At 37.0% G+C, this 27,016-nt stretch overlaps 1 protein-coding gene across 2 annotated transcripts in view; it reads right to left on the reverse strand.

Moving 5' to 3' along the window:
- RASA1 (RAS p21 protein activator 1) overlaps positions 1–25,484 on the reverse strand; it is a 103,483-nt gene extending 77,999 nt beyond the window's left edge. The window contains exon 1 of one of the 2 annotated variants that reach the window (XM_081054084.1): positions 24,389–25,472. In XM_081054084.1, the coding sequence (XP_080910210.1) occupies positions 24,389–24,906 (518 nt within the window). In that variant the 5' untranslated portion in view covers positions 24,907–25,472. Of the gene's footprint in view, positions 1–24,388 lie in introns of both variants that reach the window. The other variant, XM_081054085.1, reaches the window with a different exon arrangement.
- Between the last annotated feature and the right edge of the window lie 1,532 nt (positions 25,485–27,016).

Here is a 27,016-nt window from a genome sequence, read left to right on the forward strand (position 1 = left end):
ACCATACTTAAAGTGAAAACTGTAGCCTTACATGCTTTTATCAAAAAGAATGACAATAATTATTTAAGTATTTACCTCAAGAAATTAATTAAAGAACAAAAAGTTGAACCTGAAAAAGGCAAAAAGAAAGTACAGAAAAAAAACAGCATTAATGAAATCAAAAGGAAACGTGTAACATAAAACAACATTAGGCAGCAAAAGTTATATCCACATTAGACACTGTTGTTCTGCCTCTCAACTTTTACTTCATCTTGGACTCACTCTCTCTTAACCACTGCCCCCCCATCCATACAATAATGCTAAATGTTTGCACAGATCAAGACTTGTGGTAACGTTTGCAAATTTACATTATGCTCTGCTCACAGGGCCTGACTCTATGGTCAGTACCGGCAGCTGAGTCAATGGGTGATGCCCTAGCCCGTTTCATCTATTTTGTCTTCCCATGACTAACAACTCATGACCACTGAGGCCACAGATACGATGGGAAGACAAGCTTCTGCCTCTTTGGCACGTGTATTTTTATAATCGTTAGGATTTTGTCACCATTTTTCCCTTTCTCTACTCATTACGTAAATATGTAAACTTTTAAACTTTTCAATACAAAAAAATCAATACTTCAGTCTCTCTTCATAGAAAAAGCTCTTCCATCCCCAATTATCATAAACAATGATTCTAAAATGCAGTTTTAACTTCCATAGAACAAAGCAATTATACAATTATAGATACTATCTCAACAACTGCAATATGACTGCATCCAAAATTTTTCTATCACATTTCCATATTTCAATCACTGATAAGGAGGATAAGCTTCCCTCCTAAGCAAACTTCCTCTTATCCCTGCAAATCTTATTGAGCAACACTAAAATGTATATTTATTCTTGGTTCACTGTCATCTCGTCCTGGCCATATACATATATGTAAAAGGCAGAAACGTAAGTAGATTTGTATATGTATATATGTATACATACATACATACATACACATATATATATATAAAACAAAGAAAAAGATTATACAAAAACATAAGTCCTTAGCACTACTGCTTCTACATAACATTAACAAGCCATTCACTTATGTCCTTGATGCATTTATTGTTTCAATATTTATAGATTTCTGATTTCTGTGACAATTCACCTCAATGTCACCTACCCACAGAAAGTAGACATCAAAAGTTAACCTTCTTTTATAAGAACCATATACAAACCATATATGTAAGTGCTTTTACTAAAGGTTTTCTGATAATCATAAAACACCAATATCAGTAAGTATTATAAGAGAAAAGTTACCTTATTTCAAAATGGAAAATTGAATCATAAAGAAATTAAATTTTCCAATACAGTGATTCACTAAAACCATTAAAACAGAAACTCAGGTTTTCCAAAGCCTAAACTATGGGTTGTTCCTGTGTAATACTTCCTCTGTAAGCACCAGGTGGACAGAAACCTACCTACTTGCTATGTTTCTCAAACCATGTTCTGCAAATAATGTTCACTAAGCAAGTAAATTCAGTTAACAAAAAAAAAACTTTGTTTAATATAGTTTGTTAATATAGTAAAGACTCTTAGAAATCCTGTACTATGTGCATTCTTATTATTTAACTGTCAAAAAAGTCATAGAATACCAATTCCTACAACTGAACAATGCAATGAACAATTTACAAAATGCTATGAGAAACTTAAGAAACAGTGTACACTGGCTAGTAATCCCCTCAATTTGTTCAAACTGTTTTCTTCTAATAAAATCTCTACCTTAATTCTCTGGGTTTCCATTAATTAACATACACTGAAAAATAAAGCAACTTTCTTTTGAATACAGTGGTACCTCAGTTTTTTAACGTAATCCGTTCCAGAAGACCCGAGTTCTGAAACATTTGAAAATTCAAAGCACAGTTTCCCCATAGAAAGTAATGCAAGATGGATTAATCTGTTCCAGACCTTTAAAATCAACCCCTAAAACTGCAAATTTAGCATGCATTTTACTAATGATACCATAGATCCATAAAATGTATGGTGTTCATAAACCAAAATGTTCATCAACAGAGATGTTCGAAAACTGAGGTACCACTGTATATTTGAGTAAAAACAAGAAACCCAAGCTAAATGACATTATTTAAAAAGAAACCTATATACTTACTATTTGGAATAAAATTATTCTCAAATTACTTCCCTGTTTTTTTAAAAAGTTGCTCCCCTTTCTTTGTTATCCCCTCGAGGTACCATTCTCTTGAAGGATTTAGCCTCCAAATTCCCATAAACCAAATTCTTTTTAACCTCTTTAAAACTTAAGACTCCTTTAAACCATTTCCGGTTTCCAGTCATGCATACAACGAACTTAGAAACTGCTACTGTGTACTAACAAGTAAAAAAGCCAAACAAACTGAAAAATCAACAGTTCTTAGATCCATCAGAGAAGCGAGGTGATAGGGCAAACTGCAGTCCCAAAAACTGAGAGAGACAGGTAGATAAAGACGATAATAACTTGCCTGAACATAAGAAACCCAGGAGCAGAAACCCCGCTGGGAGGCAGCAACAGTGTAGGGAAATCTAAACTGTAACTTACAAATTACATGAGGCTCTAGGTGGACAACCCTCAGAGTTAATTAACCCAGTCTTGGGTTGGGGGCAGGCAACACGTTTTTGAGTTTTAATTTCAGGAGTTCTATCAGGTCCTCACAGTGAATATCTTGAGAAAATTCACTTCATGCCTCTGCCAGGGAAAGGGAAAGGAAACAAAAAAATTACCAGAGCATTCTGTTCTTAACAAGACCTGGCTCCAGGAGAAATTAACCAGAGGCTAACCTGGTGGTGTTTTATTTCTCAAGAATACAACCCACCTGAGGAAAGAGACTATCCAACTCCAGCCAGCTCTAGCCTTCCATGTTGGGGAAGGGAAATACTCAACTCCAGGCCTCCATAGCCATCCTGTTCTAACTAAGGCGATTAAAAGAACAAAAGCAAAACAGAAAAAACTGAGAAGCATTGAAGTTCACACTCTAGGGGCACAGGATCAACAAAAGACTAAAAGACCTAATCATAGCACTATAGAATACTTCCTCCCCCTAACACATTAGCACATTATTTTTTTAAAAAACCTATCTACCACAGTTAGTCTTACCCAGTACAGCATGCCCACCTTTCAACAAAAAGTCACAAGATATACTAAGAGGCAAAAAACACAATTTGAAAAAAGAGCAAGCATCAGAACCAAAGTCAGATACGGCAAGAATGTTGGAATTATCAGACCAGAAATATTTTGGAAAAAAACTTTTATAAATGTGCTGAGTTTTAATGGAAAAAGTAGACAACATGGAAGAACAGAAGGATAATGTAAGCAGAAGAATGTAAATTCTACAAAAACTATCAAAAAGGAACGTTAAAGATGAAAAACACTGTAACAGAAATGAACATTGCTTTTGATGGGTTCATTCGTGGACTGAAAAAAAACTCTGAACTTGAGAATATGACAATAAAAACTTCCAAAACTGAAAAGCAAAGAGAAAAGACTGGGGGTGGGGGGTAACCTCAAAAATAATATCCAAGAACTGTGGGACAACTACAAATGATATACATGTAATGAGAATACCAGGAGAAAAGAGGAAAGGAAGACAAGAAGTATTTAAAGCAAAAATGACTTAGAATTTCCCTAAATTGTCAGACACCAAACCACAGATCCTGGAAACTCAGAGAACACCAAGCAAGATAAATGCCAACAGAACTACTCTGAAGCATATCAAATTAAGCTTCAGAAAACCAAAGATAAAGTCTTGAAGGAAACCAAAAGGGAAAAAACACCTAACCTACAGAGGAGCAAACATGAAAATTAAACCCCTTTTCAGAAACCATACAAAGAAGAAGGGAGTGGAGTGAAACATCTGAAGTATCAAGAGAAACCACCAACCTAAAATTCTGTACCCTACAAAATTATCCTTCAAAAATGTAGGAGAGAGAGCACATTATCGGTTTCCATTTAATGTTATGTTTCCTTGGCTGGGGCTGTGATGCCTGAACCACATTTCCTGAGCTGCACAAATAAAATCTTCCCACTTCACTGTACCCCAAATTGGGGATTCCTGGTGGCACTGGATTGTCGGTGAGAACAACCTTCAGCAGACACAAGTTTCTGTGTGACTGTGAGTTTTCAGTTCTTGTGGGCATATACCTAGGAGTGGATGGAATTCCTGGGCCAGATGGTAACTGTGTGTAACTGCTGGGGTGTTTTCCATAGTGGCTACACCATTTCACATTCCCACCAGCAGTGTACAAGGGTTCCGGTTTCTTCACCTTCTCCAACACTTGTTATCGTCTGCCTTTTTATTACAGCCATCCTAGTGGCTGTGAAGTGGTGTCTCACTGTGGTTTTGATTTGCATTTCCCTAGCAGCTCATGACGTTGAGCGCCATTTCATGTGCTTATTGTCCACTTGCATATCTTTTCTGGAGAAAAGTGCATTAAGATCCTTTGTCCATTTTTTAATTGGGTTATTATCTTTTGAAGAATTCTGTTGTAAGTGTTCTTTATACATCCTAGATGTAAGTTCCTTATGAAATACATGATTAACCAATATTTTCTCCCATTCTGTGGGTTATCGTTTCACTTTCTTGTTCTTTGAAACACAAAAGGTTTTAATTTTGATGAAGTCTCATTTACTTTTTCCTTTCATTGTGTGTGCTTTTGGTGTCACATATAAAAAAATCATTGCCTAATTCAAGGTCACAAAAATTACATTATCCTGTTTATGTTTTAAATTAGTTTATCATTTTTAAAAGTATTTGTTATAAAACATGGGGACCTCAGGGTAGATTTTCCAGATAAAACACAGGACTGCCGGTTACGCTTGAATTTCAAATAAATAGCAACAATCAGATAAATAATGAATATTTTTCTTGTATTTCTATATCCACATGTTGCATGTGATAGTTACACTAGTGAATTACTCGTTCTATAGCTGAAAATTCAAATTTAGCTGTTGTCTGGGTATTTTTATTTGCTAAGCCTGGCAGCCTCTGTCCCTCCAGGAGACATAGCCCACCTGTTCACAGAGACCCCCATGGCCCAGAAACAAAAAAAGTGTAGAAGAAATAAAGATTTTCTCAAATAAAAATTGAGGGAATTTGTTCAGAGTAGATCTGTTTTGCAAAAAGAAAAAAAAAAACGGAACATGAGATAATGAACAAATGAAGGCAAAATAGTTTCACTTTTCTTATGAACTGATCTTACTGATAAAGTTTTCAAAAATAATAATAATACAACGTACTTAATAACGTATGCTTATGTACATAAGTCATATATAAGTGTGATCAAAAAATACAGTGAATGTTTAAATATTTAAAAATGTATTACAGTAAAAGACACATTGCCATTAATCACCCTGAAAATACTCCCACTTGCTTTGAACACACTCATTCCATCGTTCTTGCCACTTTCTGAAGCAGTTCTGAAAGTCCTCTTTTGTGTCTTTGTGCTGTCATGGCTGCCTCAATGTCTTGAATCAATTCAAAATGTTTATTTTCATGGTCATTTTGATTTGGGGAAGTCACATGGTTCCCGATGCAGTGAATAAGGTGGATGAGGACACACTGTAATGTTTTTATTTAACATAAATTGCCATACAAAAAGCGATGTGTGACACAGAGTATTGTCATGATGGAGGATGAAACCATTTGTCCATTTCACGTTCATGCATTGTTCGTGATCCATGATTTATGGTACACTTTAAAACACACCTTCTCTCAACCACAGCTCACATCTGACTGCACCAAACAAGTCAAAACTTGTCACACACTGTTACTAAGGTTCAATGCACCACTTCCCACACTGAAGATTCCTGCCTTTCCGTTGGATGGCACTCAGCAGCAGCATTCACCATAACTTTTTTAATCACATCTCGTATATAAGCCTATATATAAGTGAAACAAATGACAGCACTTAAAAATATCTTATCATAAAGTACTTGCATGATCTGTGAAACAGTATAGTAGTATATGAAAGTGGACTTGGATTATTTGTAAATGTATATTCTAAATTCTAAGGCAAAAACTAAAAAATAAGATGAGAAGTATAATTGATATGCTAAGGAGAGAAAATTAAATCATATAAAATGATCGATTAAAATCACAAAAGGCAGAAAAAGTGTGTTAGACAAAAATAGGAACAAAGAACAAGGACAACAAAAAGAAACTAATAAATATGGCAGATGTTAATCCAACTAATCAATAATAACTTTAAAGGCTAATGGTCTAGTATACCAATTAAAAGACGGAGATAGAGTGGATTAAAAATAAGACTGAACTATATGCTGTCTACAAGAAACCACTTCCCTGAAAATAAGACCTAGCCATACAATCATCTCTAATGTGTCTTTTGGGGAAAAAAATTAATATAAGACCCAGTCTTATTTTAATATAAGACTGGATATGATGTGACATGGAATAATATATGATATGATATAAGACCGGGTCTTATATTAATTTTTGCTCCAAAAGACACATTAGAGCTGATGGTCCAGGTAGGTCTTTTACAGGGAAACACAGTAGCTACATTAATTTCAGACAGATCAGATATCAGAGCAAGGAAATTTTTCAGGGGTAAAAACAAGCATTACATAATGAAACAGGTCAATACTACAAGAAGACATAATCTTTAGGGTGGTATGCACCTAATAGCAAAGAATCAAAATACATGAGACAAAAAAAAAAAAAAACAGAAATGCAAGGTAAAAATACATGAATTCACAATTATCGCTGGAAACTAACAATCGTCCATCAGAGATGGACAGATCCAGAAGGCAGAAATTCATGAAGGACACAGTTGAACTCAACACCCATCAATCAACTGGATAAAATTACTATGTATATTCTATTGCATCCAACAGCAGCAGAGAACAACACATTTTTCTCAAGCTCACATAGAACATTCACCAAACTACTGTATAGGCCATAAAATACACGTTAATCTATTTAAACTCGAGATTATACAATGTCTGGTTTCAGGCAACAATGGAATTAAAATAGAAATCAGTAGCAGGAGAATAGCTCAATAATCCCAAAATACTTGGAGATTAAACAATCCTCTTCTAATAACACATGCATCAAATAAGAAATCTCAAGAGAAACTAAAAAATATTTTGAACTGGAAACAAAAATACAACTTATTAAAAGTTTGTGAGATGTGGCAAAAATAAACTTATAGCACTGAATGCATAAATTAGAAAAGACCTATAATCCACAACCTAACCTTCCATATTAGGAAATTAGAAAAAAAAAACAGCAAATTAAAAACAAAGCAGAAGAAATGAAACAATTAAATTTAAAGCAAAACTCGGTTTTTTAAAATTGAAATTTAAACAGTAAATTGATAAGAGAAAAATCAGTGAAACCAAAAGCTGGTTCTTTGAGAAGACCAATAAAATTGATGTCTCTAACCAAGTTATATACGTAAAAAAATACAAATCGTTAATATTAGATATTAAAATGGGGACATGAAAAGAACAAAGAAACACTATGAACAACTCTACGCCTACAAGTTTGATAACCTCGATGAAATGGACCAATTCCTTAAAAAACACAAATTGCCAAAACTTACACACGAAGAAATATTCAATCTGAATAAGCCTATATCTATTAAAGAAATTGAATCAATAATTAATAACCTTCCAAAACAGAAAGCACCAGGCCCAAATGGGTTAACCGGTGAATTATACGAAACATTTAAGAAAGAAATTGTAACAATTGCCTACAATCTCTTCCAGAAGATAAAAGTAGAGGGAATATTTCCTGATTCTATGAGACCACCATTATCCTAATACCAAAACCAGACAAATTACAAGAACACTACACCTCAGTGTCTCTCATGAACATAGATATAAAAATCCTCAACAAAGTATTTGCAAGTCAAATCCAACAATATATAAAAATAATAATACGCCATTACCAAGTGACATTTATCCCGTAATGCAAGGCTGGTTCAACATTTGAAAACCAATTCATTTAATCCATCACATCAAGAAGCTAAAAAAGAAAAATCACATAATCATATAAATAGTTGCAGAGGAAACATCTGACAAAATCCAACATCCCTTAATGATAAGACAAAACCTCTCAAAAATCTGGGAACAGAAAGGGATTTTCTTAACTTGATAAAGATCTTACAACGTTAAAGAACTTTACATAAAACCTACAAGTGATGTCACACTGAATGGTGAGAAACTCCAAGTTTTCCTACTAAAATTGGGAACAAGGCAATATGTCTTCTCTCACGACTTCTTTTCACTAATACTAGAAGTCAACATATTAGACGAGAAGAGGAAGTAAAAGGTACACAACTTGGACAGAAGAAATAAAACTGTCACTATGGGCAGAAAACATAATTGTCTATGTAGAAAATCCAAAAGAATCAATCAAAAAACTACCTGGAACTAGTAATAGATTACAGCAGGGTTGCAGGACACAAAGCTAATAAACAAAAGCCAATACTTTCCTCTACACCAGTTCTGAACAAGCGTTAATTGAAATTAAAAACATTTATATTACCAGCCAAAAATATAAAACACTCAGGTATAAATCTAACAATTTATGTTTAAGACCTATTTGAGGAAAAGTATAAAACTCTGATGAACAAACTCAAAGAGAACTAAATAAATGGAGAGCTATTCCATGTCCATGGACAAACTCATATTGTTAAGAAGTCATTTCCTCCCAAATTGATCTACATTCTAGGCAATCTCTATCAAAATCCCAGGAAGTCATTTTGTGGGTATGAACAAACTACAGTTGACCGTTGAACAACTCAGGAGTCAGGTGTGCCAACCCCCCCCACGTACTCAGAAATCAACGTACAGTTACACTGCTCTAACAGAGCTGCCTCCGTGTTGCCACCTATTTATCCCTCCCTCCCCTACCCCGACAGTCATTTTATTGTCTTAATAGTTTTGCCTTTTACAGAATGTCATGTAGTTGGAATCATGATACTATTCTGTATACCACAGTGGATACATGTCATTTTACATTTGTTAAAACCCATAAAGTGTACAGCACCAAGAATGGATCATAGTGTGAACCATAAACTTTGGGTGATAATGATCTATCAGTGTAGGATCATCAATTATAAAAAATGTATCACCGTAGTACAGGATGTTGATAGTGGGGACAGTGGGTATATGAGAATTCTCTGAACCTTCTGTTCAATTTTGCCTTTCATTTAAAATTGCTCTAAAAACTAAAGTTCATTAATTTAAAAAAATGAGTTGGAAAAGAAAAAACACCACCACTCCTTTTAAATCTTATCTCCAAGCGCTCACCATTTTACTCCAACAGTGCTCCTTAATTATCCACTACCTTTAACCACTGAATCAAACACCTTTTCTGAAAAGCATCTTCCTAACCCCAATTTTTAAGAGATCACTGTAAAAACGCATGAAACACAGAATGAGGTGCTAGGCAAAATTAACCTGCTGGCTGCCAAGAGACTTTATCATAAAGTAGCAACAGCCAAGGTGACCTAACTTTTCCAGGGTCTGTACGCCAATTCAAGTTAGTCAAGTTTCATCGTTGATCCACTCTAACAAAGTTTACAACCGACTAACATAGAAACAACAACAACTTTTTTATTAATAACAAAAAACAAATGCCTACATATATCTCTTTCCATCTTACTCTTCCCTGAGAGCCTGTTAAGTGGGAAGCCAAACTGTAAATGTAAGGTTGTATAATGAAGAATGCCAACTATTAGTTGGCATTCAAAGAAATCATAAAGAGAAAAAAAAGCAAAAACCGCCCACCCTTTTACAATACCAGTAAAACAGAGAATTAATTTGAGTAAAAATCACAGATACAAACACTACTGAATACATATTATTGATTAATTACTTTTCATAATGGCAAAATCTGATGGAATCCACCTAAACCAAGTTCTAACTTATGTACATCACCAATAGGACAACTGATATGTGTAAAATATCAGGAACTGATGACTTATGGAGTATTTCTGCCAAGAATAACCTGTATCTAATTATGAGGAAATAATCAGACAAACACAAATTGAGACATATTACGCAAAACAACTTTCCTGTATTCTTTTTTTTTTGTCTTCAATGTTGCCGACTTCATTTTGTGCATTTGTGTCAGAATGTTTAGTTTACCAGTCTGAAGGTTCTAATTGTACAATTTGCTTTGAGAAATACATTAAAAATGATTTTGTTTAAAGCTTCATTCAACATCAAAATTACCTTGGGTAACTGATAACTTCCATCTGTGGACTGTGCTAATAGTGGTTTTTTAAAACAGCACCTCGCCTAAACATGAACTTTAAAGAAATTAATATATTGGAAAAAAATATTTGAACCGTATTTGATTACTTTAATTACACCATTAAACCATTTGACTTAAATTATTTGACCATTCCAGTTGGTGTACTAATTTCTCATTGTGTAGGCCAACTTGCCTGTCAGTCCGCATGTCTTGTTCACTGGTCTTTATAATTTCTGTGCAATAACTAAAGGCAAAAGACAAAATGCACTGCTGCGTGAAGAGATTACACACGACTGTACCTTACTGCACTTAAATATGTGGGGATTTACAATCGCTTGCATTGTTTCACAAAATAAATATCTCATGCCAAACACTAGATACGCATCTAAGTTATTTCTAAATACTGTTTATAGGGACAGAATAGTGGGTACAGGGCACTCAAGTGGCCCGATGTCACCAATAGCTTGCATTTCCTGGGTGATCACTGGACCAGCCCTTTTAAAGTAGTCACACCAGACCAGAGGCAGGTGCTATTATCCCCAACCTACAAGTAAAAGCCTGGGGGGCAACCTTCCTGAACAGGAGGCTCACAGCCATACTGCCTGGTCGTCCTGTTAACTTGGTGCCCCCGCCAGCTACTAAGTGCCCCAGCAGCTCACACTGCGCCTGTGCATCCTGGCCCTTCTCCACGAGCGGCCTTGCACTCAGAATGGGTGTACAGTTCTCCTAATCCCAGGGAGGCATGGTTCATCACCTAGAGTCTGGATTACTGGGGACTGTGTACTTTAGGTGCCTATGTTGTGCCCAGTAACGCATAAAATTGAACTCGGCTCCACAACTACCATGTTGTAAGCTGTTTAGGCTAACTGGGACAAATCCATTTGCGCAACACTTGGAACAGTATCCAAAGCAGTTCGCCTTAAACGGTACTTTTTGTAAAAAGGTCGCTGCCACACCTTAGCCAGATAAGTTCATGCACCTCCAGACCGAAACCAGTTCCTGTCAAGTACACCACGACTTGAAACATTCCAGACCATGGCCGTTTCTCGTTTACCTCTAGAAGGCATCCAGTTAAATGCGTGTCTCACTGATCGGCACAAAGAGGGCAGTCGGTGCTTACAGGGCAGGGCAGGCACAGAAATATGCGGGGCATTAAGTAGCAGAGCCTACAGGACCCTGACGTCTCCCCAGGGCACGTCAATCGTGGTTCTAGGGGCTGAGTGGACACAACCCCCTAGGGAACCCGCCACCAGCTGCGCGGTGCTGCCATGTCGCTTGCGGTTAAAAGGGCCGCCGGCGGAGAGCAGACAGCCCCAGTTATTTGCAAGCGTGTGCTCTGGCGCTGCAGCCTGACCCCCAGTGCCACGCACAGGCGCGGCGGGGGCTCAAAGGCAGCGCGTCCTGGATTCTTAACAAATGTAAATATCATAAAAAGAAAAACGAGAACAAAAAACGTTGGGGGAACTGTTACAGATTAAAGAAGACTACAGAGATATAACAATTAAATGAAATTCATTAAATAGATATAAAGGACATTATAGGAAAATTTGAGGATCTGATGTGAATATATTAATATTCAATTCATTATACTTGCCTATGTAAGTTATTGTCCTTATTCTTAGTAAATACATAATAAAGTATTTTAGAGGGAAGGAACATGATCTCTGTAACTCATAAACAATTCAGTAAAAATAACATATACGTATGTATAAACACAAACGGATAAACAAATAAGACAAAATGTAAAGAAAAGGATATACGGTTACTCAGTACACTATTCTTACAACTTTTCTGCAGATTTTCCAACATAAAAATTTGTAGGGGAGTTGCTTTTTGGTCATGAAGATGACCAAAAAGATGTAGATAATTCATACATTTAATGAAAACATATATGTAATTAAAAAAAAACTGCACCAGAAACAAATAGGTTTCATCCTTAGACTTAAAAAAAAAAAAACCTACTCCCTTGATCTAAGATCATCACTGACAAGTTTACCCTTAATAAGGATCCATTTACTGAGTCCATTATGACCATATCATTTAATGACATGGGCTACAATCCTATTATTTAAATATTTCAGTAACACCAACCACATTATAACACAACCACATTATTGTCAGGTCTTTCTAACCACAAAGCATCTGTAATTTGTCACATGCTAATTTGAGACACTACAGTTTAATTCTGTGAGAAAACACTTTCCTTCTTCCCAAGTTTGTTTGATGAGACTATTGTCACTGCTTGAGAAGAAACGTTTATTTTGTCATTATACACCATTTTCAGTAACGTCTCAGCTGTATTCAGAAGAATGAATGAGAATTTGTCATACAATCAAGTAGGAAGAAGGGTATCCCAGTAAAAAGAAATATGAAAAGGAGAGACAGAAAACAGCACGGCAAATTTAAGGAATAAAAACAGTATAGCACTGATGAAACACAAAATTCTGGAAAACACGTAAGCTGACATTGTATGTCATACTAAAATAAGCTTTAATTTTTTTGTCTCAACCTGCAGGTCTCAAGCCATTGGGCCAAGAAATCAATTTAGTAGGTCACGATCAGCACTTTTTTTTTTAAGGAAGTGAAATAGAATAGACCAGAACAGTAAGTAGTAAGGATAAGTTTCATTCAACTTTTGTTTGTTATATGACTATTTATATGCGCTACATCACAGATGTTAAGAAATATTTCTTTTGGTGAATCATGGTCAAAATTAGGTTTGACCATGATTTCAAAATTAGGTTTAAAAAATACTAAAATGGAGACTCACAGAAAGGTTTCATGTAAGTACGGTAATAACTGTCTTTACAAAACCATGCTGGCAGTACTACAGTTTTTCAAACTGCAGGAGTCTTAAATTCAATTACCTTAATTTCCTCACATGTAAAAGTGTTAGCTGTAATTATATTTGGAGGATGGGAACATATACATATTTCCTTTCAGAGATGTACGTAATATACAAAAACTTAACAGTAGCTACCTACCTTTGGTAGTAAAAGAATGTTTTTTTTTCCTTTGTATTTGCCAACGGTCTCCAAATTTTCTACAGTAAACATTTTAATCATACTTAGGGGGAAAGTGATTTTCAAAAATTATATAAGAGACAAAATGTCCCACATACAGTCAAAAATCACCCATCATACCAAGAACCAAGAAAACCACTACTTGATGAGAAAAAGACAATCGACATCAAAATTGCCACAGATTTGATTTTGAAATTATCTAAGATTTTAAAGCAGCCATTAAAAATTCTTTATAAATCAATTACAAATTCCCTTGAAATAAACAAAAATTTTAAAAACCCAAGCTAAAAAATAGGAAGTAGTAAAAAACACAACCAAATGGAAATTACAGGATAGTAAAATAAAATAAGGGGGGAAAAACACAGAAAGAACAACTCATTGGATGCATTCAATAGTAGGGATTACACAGGATAAAATCCGTGATTTTAAAGAGATCAACAGAATTTACCCAATCTGAACAAGAAAGCGAAAACTGACTGAAAAGAAACTAACAAAGTCTCAAAGATCTAAGGGACAATAAATTACAAAAGATCCAACTCCACATCAGTAGAGTCCCATAAATAAAGGAGAAAGAGGGCAGAGTTGAAGAGTATTCAAAAAAATGGCTGAAAATTTCCAAATGTGGAGAAAGACATAAACTTACAGGTTCAAGAGAGTAAACCACAAACAGGTAAACCTGTTTGATATATGTCAAGAAACTACACCTTGACATATCATTACACATCTGAAAACAAAGACAAAGAAAATAATCTTGAAAGCAACCACAGAGAAAGGATGCATTATCTATAGGGGAACACCAATTCGAATGACAGCAGACTTTTCATCTGAAACCACAAAGATAAGAAGAAAGTAACAAAAAATTCTTCAAGTGCTGAAAGCAAAGAATTGTTAACCATGAACTGTTTTTAATAAAATTACCTTTCAAAAATGAAGGGGATATAAAGACATAAGCAGGCAAAGGAAAACTAAGGATACAAATTACTAGCAGACGTGTTATTTCAAGGAAGTTCTTCAAATGATAAAAGGACTCTTGGAAGATCAGGAAAGAAGAATGGGAAAAGCAAAAATATGTGTAAAAACAAGAGACTCAATAGACTACTCAAGAGGTTTTAAAATCATAGTTGATGAATAAGATAAAAATTATCCAGGCCAAAAAAAAAAAAAAACAAGTTGTAATTCTTCAAAATGGAATAACCTCTGTACATCCAAGGGACACTGCCAAAAGAGTGAAAAGGTGATGCATGGAATGAGAGAAAATATTTGCAAACCATTTATCTGAAAAGGGATTGATAACCAAAATTTACAAAAAACAAAACAAAAAAACTCTTCAACTCAACAAAAAACAAACCTGATTTAAAAATGGGCAAAGAACTTAAACTGACATTTCTCCAAAGAACATACATAAATGTCAAATAAGTATATGAAAAGATGTTCAACACCACTGTTCATTAGGGAAATATAAGTGAAAACTACAATTAGATATTATACCATTTAACACCCATTAGGACAGCTATTATTTAAAAAAAAAAAAAAAAAGAAAAGAAAAGAAAAGAAAACAGAAAAAACACCCAGAATATAACAAAGTGATGGTGAGAATGTAGAGTAACTGGAACCCTTATGCATTGCTAGTGGTACTGAAAAATGGTGTCTTCCCTGTTGAAAATGGTACAGCAATTCCTGTAAAATTTAAACACAAAATTACCATATAATCCAGCAATTACATTTCTATGTATAGTCCTGAAAAGGAAAGCAGTCATTTGAACAGATATTGTATACCATGTTCAAGCAGGATTATTCACAATAGTCAAAAGGAAGAAGCAAAACAAATGTCCACTGATGGATAAATGGGTAAACAAAACGTGGGATAAGGCTAGAATAGTATTCAGCCTTGAAAAGAAAATTACAACAAATGGTACAACACAGATGAACCTGAGGACCTTATGCTAAGTGAAGTCAGTCAGTCACTAAAGGACAAATATTGTATGATTCTACTTATGAGGTACCTAGAGTAGTCAAATTCACAGAGACAGAAGTAAAATGGTGCTTGCCAGGAGCTGGGAAAGAGGAGAATGTTGAGTTATTGTTTAAGGAGTTAAGAGTTTCTATTGGGAAAGATAGAAAAGTTCTGGAGATGGATGGTGGTAATGGTATCACAACAATGTGAATATACTTTATGCAACAGAACTGTACACATAAAAATGGTTAAAGTAATGGTAAATCGTATGCCATGTGTATTTTACTACAATAAAAAAGCCCACATCATCTGATGAGCTGCTCAATGTATAGCACAGCAGTAATATTCAAGACAACGGTATTTACAAAGTGGGAGGGGAAAGGAATTTAAATGGAAGGATTAATTTCCATACTTCACTCTAACTGATAAAATGTTTATGCCAACAGACTGTGATAAATTATGTATGTGTATTGTTAATATCCAGGACAACCATTAAGAAAATTCCATAAAGTTATTACCCAAATACTAAAATAAGAAAGCTACACACCAATTATCTTTCATAAACTTAGATACAAACATCCTCAACATAACAGGAATTTGAATTCAGCAATGTTTTAAAAGCATTATACACCATAATTTCAGGTATGTAAGGCTGGTTCAACATTAAAAAAAATCAGTGTAATCTACCATATCAACAAGCTATAGAAAAAAACAAATCAAATGATTATATAAATTGACTCAGAAAAATAACTTGACAAAATCCGGTACCCATTCATGACCAAAACGCTCAGTAAATTAAGAAGTGGTGATCTACCTCAACTTGACAAAAATTATCTATCCCCCCAACACACACACACACACACACACACAGGCCTACAGTTAACATCATACTTAATGGTGACATACTAAATGCTTTCCACCTAAGACAAGAAACAAAATAAGGATGTCTGCTCTCACCACTCTCATTCAATATAATATTAGAAGTTCTAGCCACTGCAATAAAACAAGAAAAAGAAATAGATATACAGATTAGAAAGACATAAAACTGTCCCTAAATGCAGCTAACATAATATCTATGTAAAAAATCCCAAGGATCTGTAAAAAGCCTCTTAGAAGTGAATGTAAGTCGAGCAAGAAGATCACAGGATACAAGACCAACATACAAAAATCAATAGCATTTCTATACTAACAATGAACATACAGAAACTGAAATTGAAAAAAATAACATTTATAAAATCACTGCAAACAAAAATTAAGTATAAATTTAACAGCAGGTGTACAGAATTGACACACTAAAAATTACAAAATGCTGATTACAGAAATCAAGAGGATCTAAATAAATAAAAACATATACCATATCAATATAGTAAAGATGCCAATTTTCCTCAAACTGATTTATAGGTTTAATGCAATTCTATGAAAATCTCAGTTTTTGTAGACATGGACAAACTTGTTCTAAAATTTATATGTAAAGACACAAGTCTTTCAATAGATAAAACCATATTGAAAAGTGAGAGGAATCACTCTACCCAACATCAAGGCTTCCTACATAGCTACACTAATTAAGAGTTATATTAGCAGATGGCGACATCTAGATCAATGGAACACAATAGAGAACCGAGAAGAAAATTCTCTCTTTGAGACCTAGGCTAGGTGAAGAGTTCTTAGACTTGTCTCCAAAAGAACAACCTACAAAAGAAAATATTAATAATTCACCCTCTTCAAAATTAAAACTTGTGTTGTGAAAGACCCTGTTAGGAGAAAAAGACAAGCTATAGAATAGGAAAAATATTTGCATACCACATATCAAACAAAGGACTAATGTTTGGAATACATAAAGAACTTTCAAAACTCAATAAAAACTTCTATAGGAAAATGAGCAAAAGAGATAAACAGATATTTCACCAAAGAGTATATACAGATAACAAAATGACACATTGAAAGATTTTCAACATGAGAACAACTAAAATAAAAAATGGTGACAGTATCAAATGCTGGTGTGGATACAGAACATCAGGATCACTGTCACACATTGCTAGTAAGAAGGTAAAAGAATACGGTCACCCTAGAAAACAGACTGGCAGTTTTTTTGTAAAACTGAACATGCAATTACCATACAACCCAGGAACTCTTGGGCACTCTTGGGCATTTAAATGCACTCTTGGGCATTTACCTGACAGAAATGAAAATTTATGTTCACACAAACACATAAACATAAATATTCATAACAGCTTTTTTTCCTAACAGCCAAAATGGAAATAACCCAAATATTCTCTAATGGGTGAATGGCTAAACAAACTGTAGTACCTCCATACCATGGAATACTACTCAGCAATGAAAACAAAGTATGGATACACGCAACAAATTGGATGAACCTTGAGGGAATTATGTTGAATAACAAACGCTAATCCCAAAAGGTTACATGCTATGTAATTGCATTTAATATAACCTTTTTGAAATGACAAAATGAAGAACAGATTAGTGTTTGCCAGGAGTTAGATATGGAGGAGTTAGGAGGGAGGTGAGTTTGGTTATAAAAAGGCATCACAAAGGATCCTGGTGCTGATGAAACTGTTCTCAATCTTTACTATGATGATGATCACACAAATCTACAGATGATGAAACTGCATAGAACTAAATGCACATCCTCCCCCACACACAAGGGTATGCAGAACTGATGAAATCTGAGTAAGACAGTGAACTTTATCAACGTCAATTTCCTGGTTGTAATATCAGATGTTGCCATTGAGGAAAAATGGGTGAAGGGCACATCTCTGTATTATTTTTATCAACTGAAAATGAATCGACAATTACCTCAAAATAAGAAGTTTAATTTAAAATTGTGAAAGATAAATCAATGGCTAGGTAGAGAGACACGGGTGCAGGAGAGATATGGTTCTACTATTAGGTAATTTAATTGTGAACCAGTCTATCGGATTATTTCTACATAGACTTAATAAAAGAGTTGAGGGGGACACCTAGATCTTTCCCTTAGCTTAAGACACATACCATGTTTCCCCGAAAATAAGACCTAGCCGGACAATCAGCTCTAATGTGCCTTTTGAAGCAAAAATTACTATGAGTGGGTATAAGACTTATACTATAAGACTTATTTTACTACAAGACTGGGTATAAGACTGGGTCTTACAGTAAAATAAGGCTGGGTCTTATATAGTGACTGGACGGCCCTGAAGTATATTAAATTTTGTATGTACATGTGTGTATTAAATGTACTAGAAGGAGTCACAACAAAGGACAAATTACAGCTTTTACATTAGAATTCCCATTCTATCAAGTTTTCTCAACAATAAAAATGTGGGTAATATCTATTCACAATGTATAGTTTGAGAATCTATGTAAAGTGCCTAGCATATGGTAAATGATAAGTCAATACCAAGCCTCTGCCTTTCAAACCTCTCCCTCCCCAAATTAATTATAAATATCACTCAAATCTAAACATATCTGAAAAATTATGGGAGCTGGATTCTGTCCCATACTACCACTACCTAGCTATGTGATCTTAATTAAGAAAGGCACTCTATCTGAGTATGCTTCTGCACCTAGCCAATCAGAGCTTCCCCTATCGTAAAAATACTATGTATCTGTGCATAGCACTCTTATGAGTATAATACAAACACCAGTGCTACAAAAGCTAATAAAATTTTCTATAAATTTTCAGTAAAAAAGGATTATCATTCTTCATTCTTTCATTCTTCAGCTATCCTCTAATTTGAGAAATACTTCTGTACAATGTGTCTGTAGATTGATTTTATCATCTTATCTCTCTACTATTAATGCCTCATCTTCCAACTAAAGTGTATATTTTTGACCCCATAATGTTCACTGGTTTACTCACAAAAATCACACAATCACTGAAACACCTAAAATCACACCCCAAATCCTGTTGAGATATGATTAGAAAATCTAAGAAGTTAATCAGTAAATTGTATGAGAACTGTTTTTAACTTAGGCCACAACTGAAATATATTGTAGGCAATTTCAATATAACACATCTACTCTCCATACACTTGTATATTCAAACAATGAGCTATAACCAACATCCACACTCAGTATCTTTGGTTTAAAATTAAGACAATGGTGGTAACAAGCAAAATCTATTGTGGGGATATTTGACTCATTTAATGAAAGACAATATTCCACTCTGAGCCTAAGGAAGAACTTGTAAGTACTTGCCCCTTTTCCCACCTCCTCCTGCATCACTGACGTTCTAGTATTTTCTGATATTACATGTAAATGAATACATGAAGTAGGCTATAACTTTGGTGCCCCCAAAGAAATCTCACCTTCAATATTAATGCCCTTGCAGTCTCTTCCATACGAAATCTGGACTGGGTCATTATGATTAGCACTAGCCACTGAACATTACCACACATGAAAAACATAGAGGCTTGATCAATATTGACAGAGAGGGTGTCCTCTTGGAATGCTCCCTTGTGGAACCCAGCTGCCATGCTGTGAAGAAGCTAAATCCAATGAAGTAGAGAGGCTACAAGGAGGGAGAGAAGGGAAGTTATGAGGGAGAGAGAGGAAGGTGGGAGGGGGGTGAGAGAGAGCCAGCTGTTCGAGCCATCCCAGCTGAGGCACCAGACATCATGAGTTAAGAAGCTGCTTTGGATGTTATAGCGAAGAGATGACACACAGAACAGTCCTCATCAAGCCCTACCAACATTTTAGAATCAAGAGCAAATAAATAGTTTAGCAATTAAGTTTTTGGAGTGAAGTGACACATAAAACAATACATGTAAACCAATTAGAACAGTACCTGTTAGTAAGCAACCAAGAAATGTCAGCAGTAATAATTGTTATTGTTAATAATCATTACAAGTCCCCCATTCCCCAAGGTATTGTTTTGGGTATTTCAGCTGCTCTTAAAGGCATTCTCTCATTTCCTAATGGCCAGTAAAGAGACAAAACCAAAACAACCTAAAGCTTACTCTTCAGTTCTCCCTTTCTTCTTCCTAATTTACTGATACCCTTTCTCTTTTTGTCTGTCAATGTTTACCTGGTTTTCAAAAATCCAGACCAATTCTAGCCTTTGGCTATGCTCTGTATTCTCAGTAACTGCAGGGACCACCCCCCCAACCTCCCTCCAGACGGCAGGTAAATAATTAAGAATTCAGCAGGATAGACTCGTCACTAGGGTCAAAAGTTTATACTCGTTTAACTTATAATTCTTTGTTACCTGATAGAATCATTAGGCAAAGGGCATAGGAACCAATAACCTCTTGTTCAGAAAATTAAGCAGCTGGAACACATACCTGCTACTTTTCCTCAGATTTGACTGATCTTAATTATATAAATTTCTTATTCTTTTAACCCCCATGACCCTTTGCTCACACTTCACTCATGATATTTTAATTTAACCTGAATCATTATATTGGTTTACCTAATATTCTACTAGATCTAAAACTCTTTTAGAAGAGAGACTCATTGAGAAAGGGGGCATCTTACTCATCGTTGTAATCCCTTAAATCAAGCACTTACTACATTGCTCTACTACTCACACAAATAGGGTACAAAATCTGGGTCCTGGTCAGCAATTAGTCCTTAACTAATTTTTGCAATTCTCACCTCGTTTTTATTAAGAAATAATGACTCACCCATAGTTATAACCTAAACAGTGACACTTATTGAACACTACATGTCCCAACATCAACTTTAACAATTATTTGACTTATGAATGATTTTATTTTTGTAGAAACTGCAAGATGATTTTTAAGGGGAAAATGGTATTATTTATATTCCTTATTTCTTTTTCCTTTAAGTTTCAGGCTTGGAATCCTGCATATTAGGACCAGGGTAAGATCGAGACCAGATGCCAAGCAAATAATACCAATGGTAAAGCAAAATGGAGAACTTTGAATTCACCTGAAAGGGTCAACCACTACTCAGCACCAGCAGTCCACTCTCAAGCAGCAACGGCAACCTGTGATTTCTCAAGCGATGCTATAAAATTGAGACTTCTTAAGTGTGAAGTCTTCCGGTTTTTAAATGGTGGCAACTAATTACTATATGTTTGAAATACACTAAGAGCAAGCAATAGATATCTATGGGTTGTACACAGCTCAAGGGCCTCACTCTACTGCAGGCTCATACTTTAAAAATAATAATAAGTTATAGATAGACAGATAGATGATAGATAGATAGATAGATAGATAGATGATAGACAGGTAGGTAGGTAGGTAGGGAAGATGGACAGATAAAACTGAAGGTGGAGTAAGGGAACAAAACTCCTTTATTATCACCCCTCACCTCTAGGGGAGAGACAAAGAAATAACAAGAACCATGAAAAGCAGCTACATAAAATTACAGGGAGTACCAGTGACAAACTCCTTTAATTTAACCTTTCTCTCTCTTGATTAAGAAACCTGTTAGCAGTTTTAGATACAGAACCTTTTGTGGCATAAAAATATATCGAGAGAATTTGTTTGTAATTAAATTATTTTCCTCAAAACTTGCAAAAAGGAAAATACTCATATAAATGTAATAGTTAAAATTATACAAACGTTTCCAGCCTTAACCAAACTAATGAAAATGAGCAGTAATAAACATGAGACTGATGATTCACCATGCACACAGAAAAACAAGGTACAAAATACTAATAGCGTTAATATATTTGCACTAGTCGATCTACATATTGTCACTTGACTCTCTTGTGACCAACAGCACCAAACTAGCTGAATACAAGGTTGAACTCTGTGATCGGGAGCCCTAGTCTAACAAACCACTGTGGACTCAATCCTGTGACCTGGACCTCCTCAATAACATACTATCAATAAGATGACCAGTCACTAGTAACCAAAAACATTTCTTCAACACTTTCATGAAAGAGTTAACATTATTTAACCAGTCATTAAGACCTTTTCCTCATTTAAAACTAGGAATTTATAGAAAACACTTGAATTTCAATCTAAACCTGCTTGACTTGATGAAAGCCTTTATGAAGTTAAAATTTTTAATATAAATCATCACTGTAGACAGGCTTTTGGAGTTCAAAACAGGGAGGGGGGGGCTATTTGAAGCTATTCTCTAAAATAGCTATTAGTAAGGGAGTCCCTATACCAATAGAATTAGTAGACAATTTAATGACAATAAAGTTATATTATTGTTATTTGGGGAGACTATTTATTGAACACTTATTATGTGCCAGACACTGTATTGAATATGTTCAGGGTTCTCATTAAACCTTAAAAACGACCATACGAGGGAGGTACCATTATTAACCCCATTTTACAGATGGGGACACTGACCTTTCCAAGATCACACAGCTAGTAAGTGGTAGTCAGGATTCCAACCCAAATCTTGTCTAACTTCAGAATTTGCACACTTAACCACTACACTGTATTGCCTCCAGTGACTCTGGGTTGATATCTAAGATAAAGAAAAGAGGGAAATTTGTACTTCTCAGTGGCAAACTCAAAAAACATACTAGAAATGGAGGATACTTTTTAGAAATAGAACATAGTCACATAAATATTTTTATTCTCAAATACATAATTCAAAATGAAACTCTCATACAATGGACTCCTCAAACACAATTTTCCTATGTACTTATTCATGTTTGTTACAAAAAACTTAATGGGAATGCTCTGTATTTTCTGCTCAATTTTGCTGTGAATCTAAAATTGCTCTATAAATTCTATTTGCAAAAAATTTAAAACTACAATATCTAAATATGCCTAATTCAATTATGAACTGGCATAAGACTATATTCTTTCAGTATGAAAAGTTGCACTTTATTATAACTATAGTGCTGAGTATGTAGTGGGTACTTTATGTTTAACTGATTCTTTTCAAAAAGGTTTGAGGGTGTGTAAAGTGTGTAAAATTTGAATTTTTAACACTCTCAGAACACCTTCTGAAAAGTCTGCGATACATAGACCTTACATGATAAGTTGGAATACAATTAGATAAAGAAAACTGAACTCGTATTGAACAACATAAAGGAAAGCAACACCCCTATGCCATGGCTGACATAAGACTAACTTTACTTTTCTACCTAAATATCAAAAGATGTAGCCTTAAGACAGAAGAGGTTAGTATTACAGAATTTTCCTAATTTGTTTTTTAAGTCCTTTCTAAATACTCCAAAGAAGTTTATCCAAAAAAAATTTTTTTAAATAATACTTTCAAGTGTCCAGAGTAATTGTCAACCAAACCTTTTTTTCCTCTGATATTCACCAAGGTTGTAGAAATTCTAAAGGTCTATTAGGACAGACGTGAGAGTTCTATACAACTTTTGCCTCCTATCACCCTCAGAACATCAACATTTTCCTCTCATCAAGGTCCACCTTCATACATAAACACACACCTAAATTCAATTATGAAGATAACAAGAGAGAGATGTGCTAACTTTACACAGAAAAGTCATTTGTTCGATATATTCTGCAGTAGACTGTCAAAATTCATTTAGAAATAGAATACTGTATTGGTCACCAATAAAAAGCGTTGAAAGGGAAGCACCCTATTAATTTTGTTTTACTTCAATATTGTACTTACAAAGTCTCAACTCTAAAAGAATGGCACTACTAGTAATACATAGGCATTCAATGGCACAAGTTACAGATACTGTTGGGGAGTACTGGCCCTTAATCACACCTGTAAGTCATAGAACTTTTCTTTCTCGCAGACACAGGTTTTCGTAAGTCATCCAACAACTGTTGCATCGCTATGCTTTTCAGTAGGCAGAAGTTAGGATTTGCAGTGGAACAAAGCATTCTGACCAAGGCATGTTTCAAATGATAATCAGTACAACACTCAAATGCTTGTATTCAAAACTTCTAATTAATCATCCAGCTCCAATAAAGCACACACACAGGTTAGTACCACGTAAGACTGCGACTGCCTGGGTAGCTGCCAGCTCAGCTGAATGCCAGGACGCCGCCTCAGTGGAGGGGGTAGAACCACATCCGGTTGTCACCTGAGACACATTTCCCCGTGCTTCCCATCTTAAAAACTTTACATCTTCCCAGAGGAAGCCAGGGAAGGTGCCCGCAGGGAAGATAAGCGATCGCATTGAATCCCTACGCGTAGAACCTGAAGCTTCGAAACTTTTCACAACAAATTACAGCTGACAGAACGAGTACGTCTTTCCACTTATTTCCAGGAGCCAACTTTCCCCGTCACCGAACAGCGGTCTTGACTTACTGGTTAGTTGGAGGAGCGGTCAGCGGGATGGCCACCTCTTCCTCCTCGTATTCTGGTCCATCTAGGGAGTCACCTTCGTCCACTGTTCCCAGGCCCGCGCCCAAAGGGGGCAGTTGAGGAGGCGGTGGCAGGGGAGGGAATCCGCCGCCTGCCCCGAAGTTCTCCGCAGGCAACGAAGTGGTCCCTTTGGTGAGCGCCATCTCCCCAGCAGGTCCGGCGGCGGCGGCACCGGCCACGCCAGCAGCAGCACCTCCCCCTGACAGTGCGGCTCCCCCCAGGGTCCCTGCCACAGACCCGGCTCCTGGGAACCCTGACCCCAAAGCGGCTCCGCTACCCAGAGTCCCGACCACTCCGGCCTCCGCCAGCCCAGGATAGGGGGCGGCTGCCACAGGCAGGGCCGGAGGTATCTTCACCCGACACACAGCCGGATAGGCACTCGAGCCCGCGGCCGCGCCGCCTCCTGCTGCCCCGGCGGTCACCGGACCGCCCTCCTCACTGCCGGCCTCGGCCGCCATCATGTTGAAGTCCGCTCTACTCGGCCTGACCCAGCCCGCCCGGGAGCCCCGGGGGCCACCAGGCCCGGGCTCCGAGCCGCCCCACCCAGACGCGTCCCCTCTTCAGCTCCCCAGGCGGAGGAAATAACAACAAAAGGAGAGTCGCCGCCGCGCCCCCTCCTCGGGCCACAGCCCAGGCTCCCGAGCTGCCCGGGTTACGGGAAGCGAAGTGGGCAAAAAACCCAGCGCCTGCACAAACGCCGCCCAAACCTTCCCCTATACACCCACACTCACGCACAGACATGCACAGAAGCGAAAAACTTCCTGGCTCACTAAAGAGGAAGGGAAGCACAGGGGAAGCGGCTGGGCGGCTGCCGCTCCTCGGGCCACCGCCGCTGCCGCCGCCACCGCTTCACCACCCCAGTTCCGGCCACCCCCACCGCAGCCACCGCTGGTGCCGCTGCTGGGGCTGGGGCCACTGCAGCCGCCTCATCCTCCACCGGCCTGGAGACGGGAGGGGTGGGGAGAAAAGAGGAAGGGGGGCGGGGTAGTGGGGAAGTCGACTGCACAGCTCCCAACCTGGGGCTCTCAGTGAAATAGACGAGAGAGAAAGGAAGGCGGAGCACCGGAGGAGGAGCGGAGGGAAGGAAGGGCGGGGAAGGAGGAGGGAGAGGGCGCTTCTGCGCAGGCGCGTTGCGGGAGCGGGTCGGGAATGGGCCTGGAGAAAGGAAAAGGAAGAGTCCGGAGGGAAGGAAGCAGCGGGGACGCGCGATGCGCGGTCGCGCCCGCTGTCCCACTCCGGTTCGAGCGCGTGGCGGCGCGGCCGCTTCTCGCACCGGTGTGGCCAGTGGCGCGCGCCTGTCTCCCTGGGCTTTGTTTGATGGGCGGGTGGGGAGGGGAAGGGGAGAGTGGGTATCTAAGCAAGCTGCGGCTCAGCTCCGTGAAAACAGGAGAGGGAAGGGTAAGAAGCCTAGAGAGGAAGGACGGGGAAAAGGAACGGAAGATGCTGCAAAGCCAGTTCACAGCTTCCTGACCGGTAGAAAAAACACCATTAACCGGCGGCGCAAACACCTAGCGGCCAAAGACCGGGGTAGGGGTGTTGGGATGGGGGACTTGCAGACTGCTTCGAAGGTTGAGGCAGTACTATTAATGTTTTCATTTTTGTTGCATAATATAAATCACTATATGACTATAGCAAACTAAACAAATGACATAAAGCACTAGGCTCTGAAACTCAAGAAAATGAAATGGATACGGGGTGGGGGGGGGGTGTGCGGGACGGAGCGAGACTGGGAAGCGTTAAGAATTTTCCCAGAAATAATGGTTGTGAAGTCAGATTTCTATGACTATACACGTTTTGTTTTCTTCATTGACCGCTGTTCTCTTCCTCTCTCTCTCTGTCTCTCTTTCACACACACACACACAGACACACCTGTGCCATTGCCAAGTCTATTGGGTACTAATGAGGTGTGAAGAGGAGGGGTGCTACATACCACACCAATCAATACACGTTTGTCCTCTTTTATGTGAAAAAGAAAGCAAGGCATGCTCTATAATTCACATGTAATACACACAAGAGAACTTTCTACAAGGCAAATGTCAAGAATGTCCCGAAGTGCCCATTCAAAAAAACTGAAATCTCACCCTTAATGTAGCCAGAAACGATGTGGCTTTTGTTTTGTCTTTTATACTTCTATACATGAACGGTATTCATCTTTTGTTACCGGTATATATTGAGTATTACAATTTTAATACAGTTTTCCTTTCTTAAAATGTATATGTTTTTTGGCACCCTCTGTGTATGTATGTGTGTATCTATTATATGTATGTATGTGTGTGTGTATATATATACACATATATATGTACATATACACATATGTATGTGTATACATGTGTATATATACATGTATACACACATTCATACATATATATGAATAAATATATATAGATATGTATTTATAAATACTTATATGCATTATCACATACTATTATATGTATTATTGCAAAAAAAAGTATACAAGTGGACTTTGGTCAATGTTGCTCAAGCAGTAGTTTGCCATAATCAGAAGTGTCTGGAAACTGATGGTAACCATTTTAATCACCTCTTGTAATTGCAGAAATCAAACATGACTTG

Source organism: Rhinolophus hipposideros (genome assembly GCF_964194185.1).
Source record: "Rhinolophus hipposideros genome assembly, chromosome: 7".
NCBI classification, from domain to species: Eukaryota; Metazoa; Chordata; class Mammalia; order Chiroptera; family Rhinolophidae; genus Rhinolophus; species Rhinolophus hipposideros.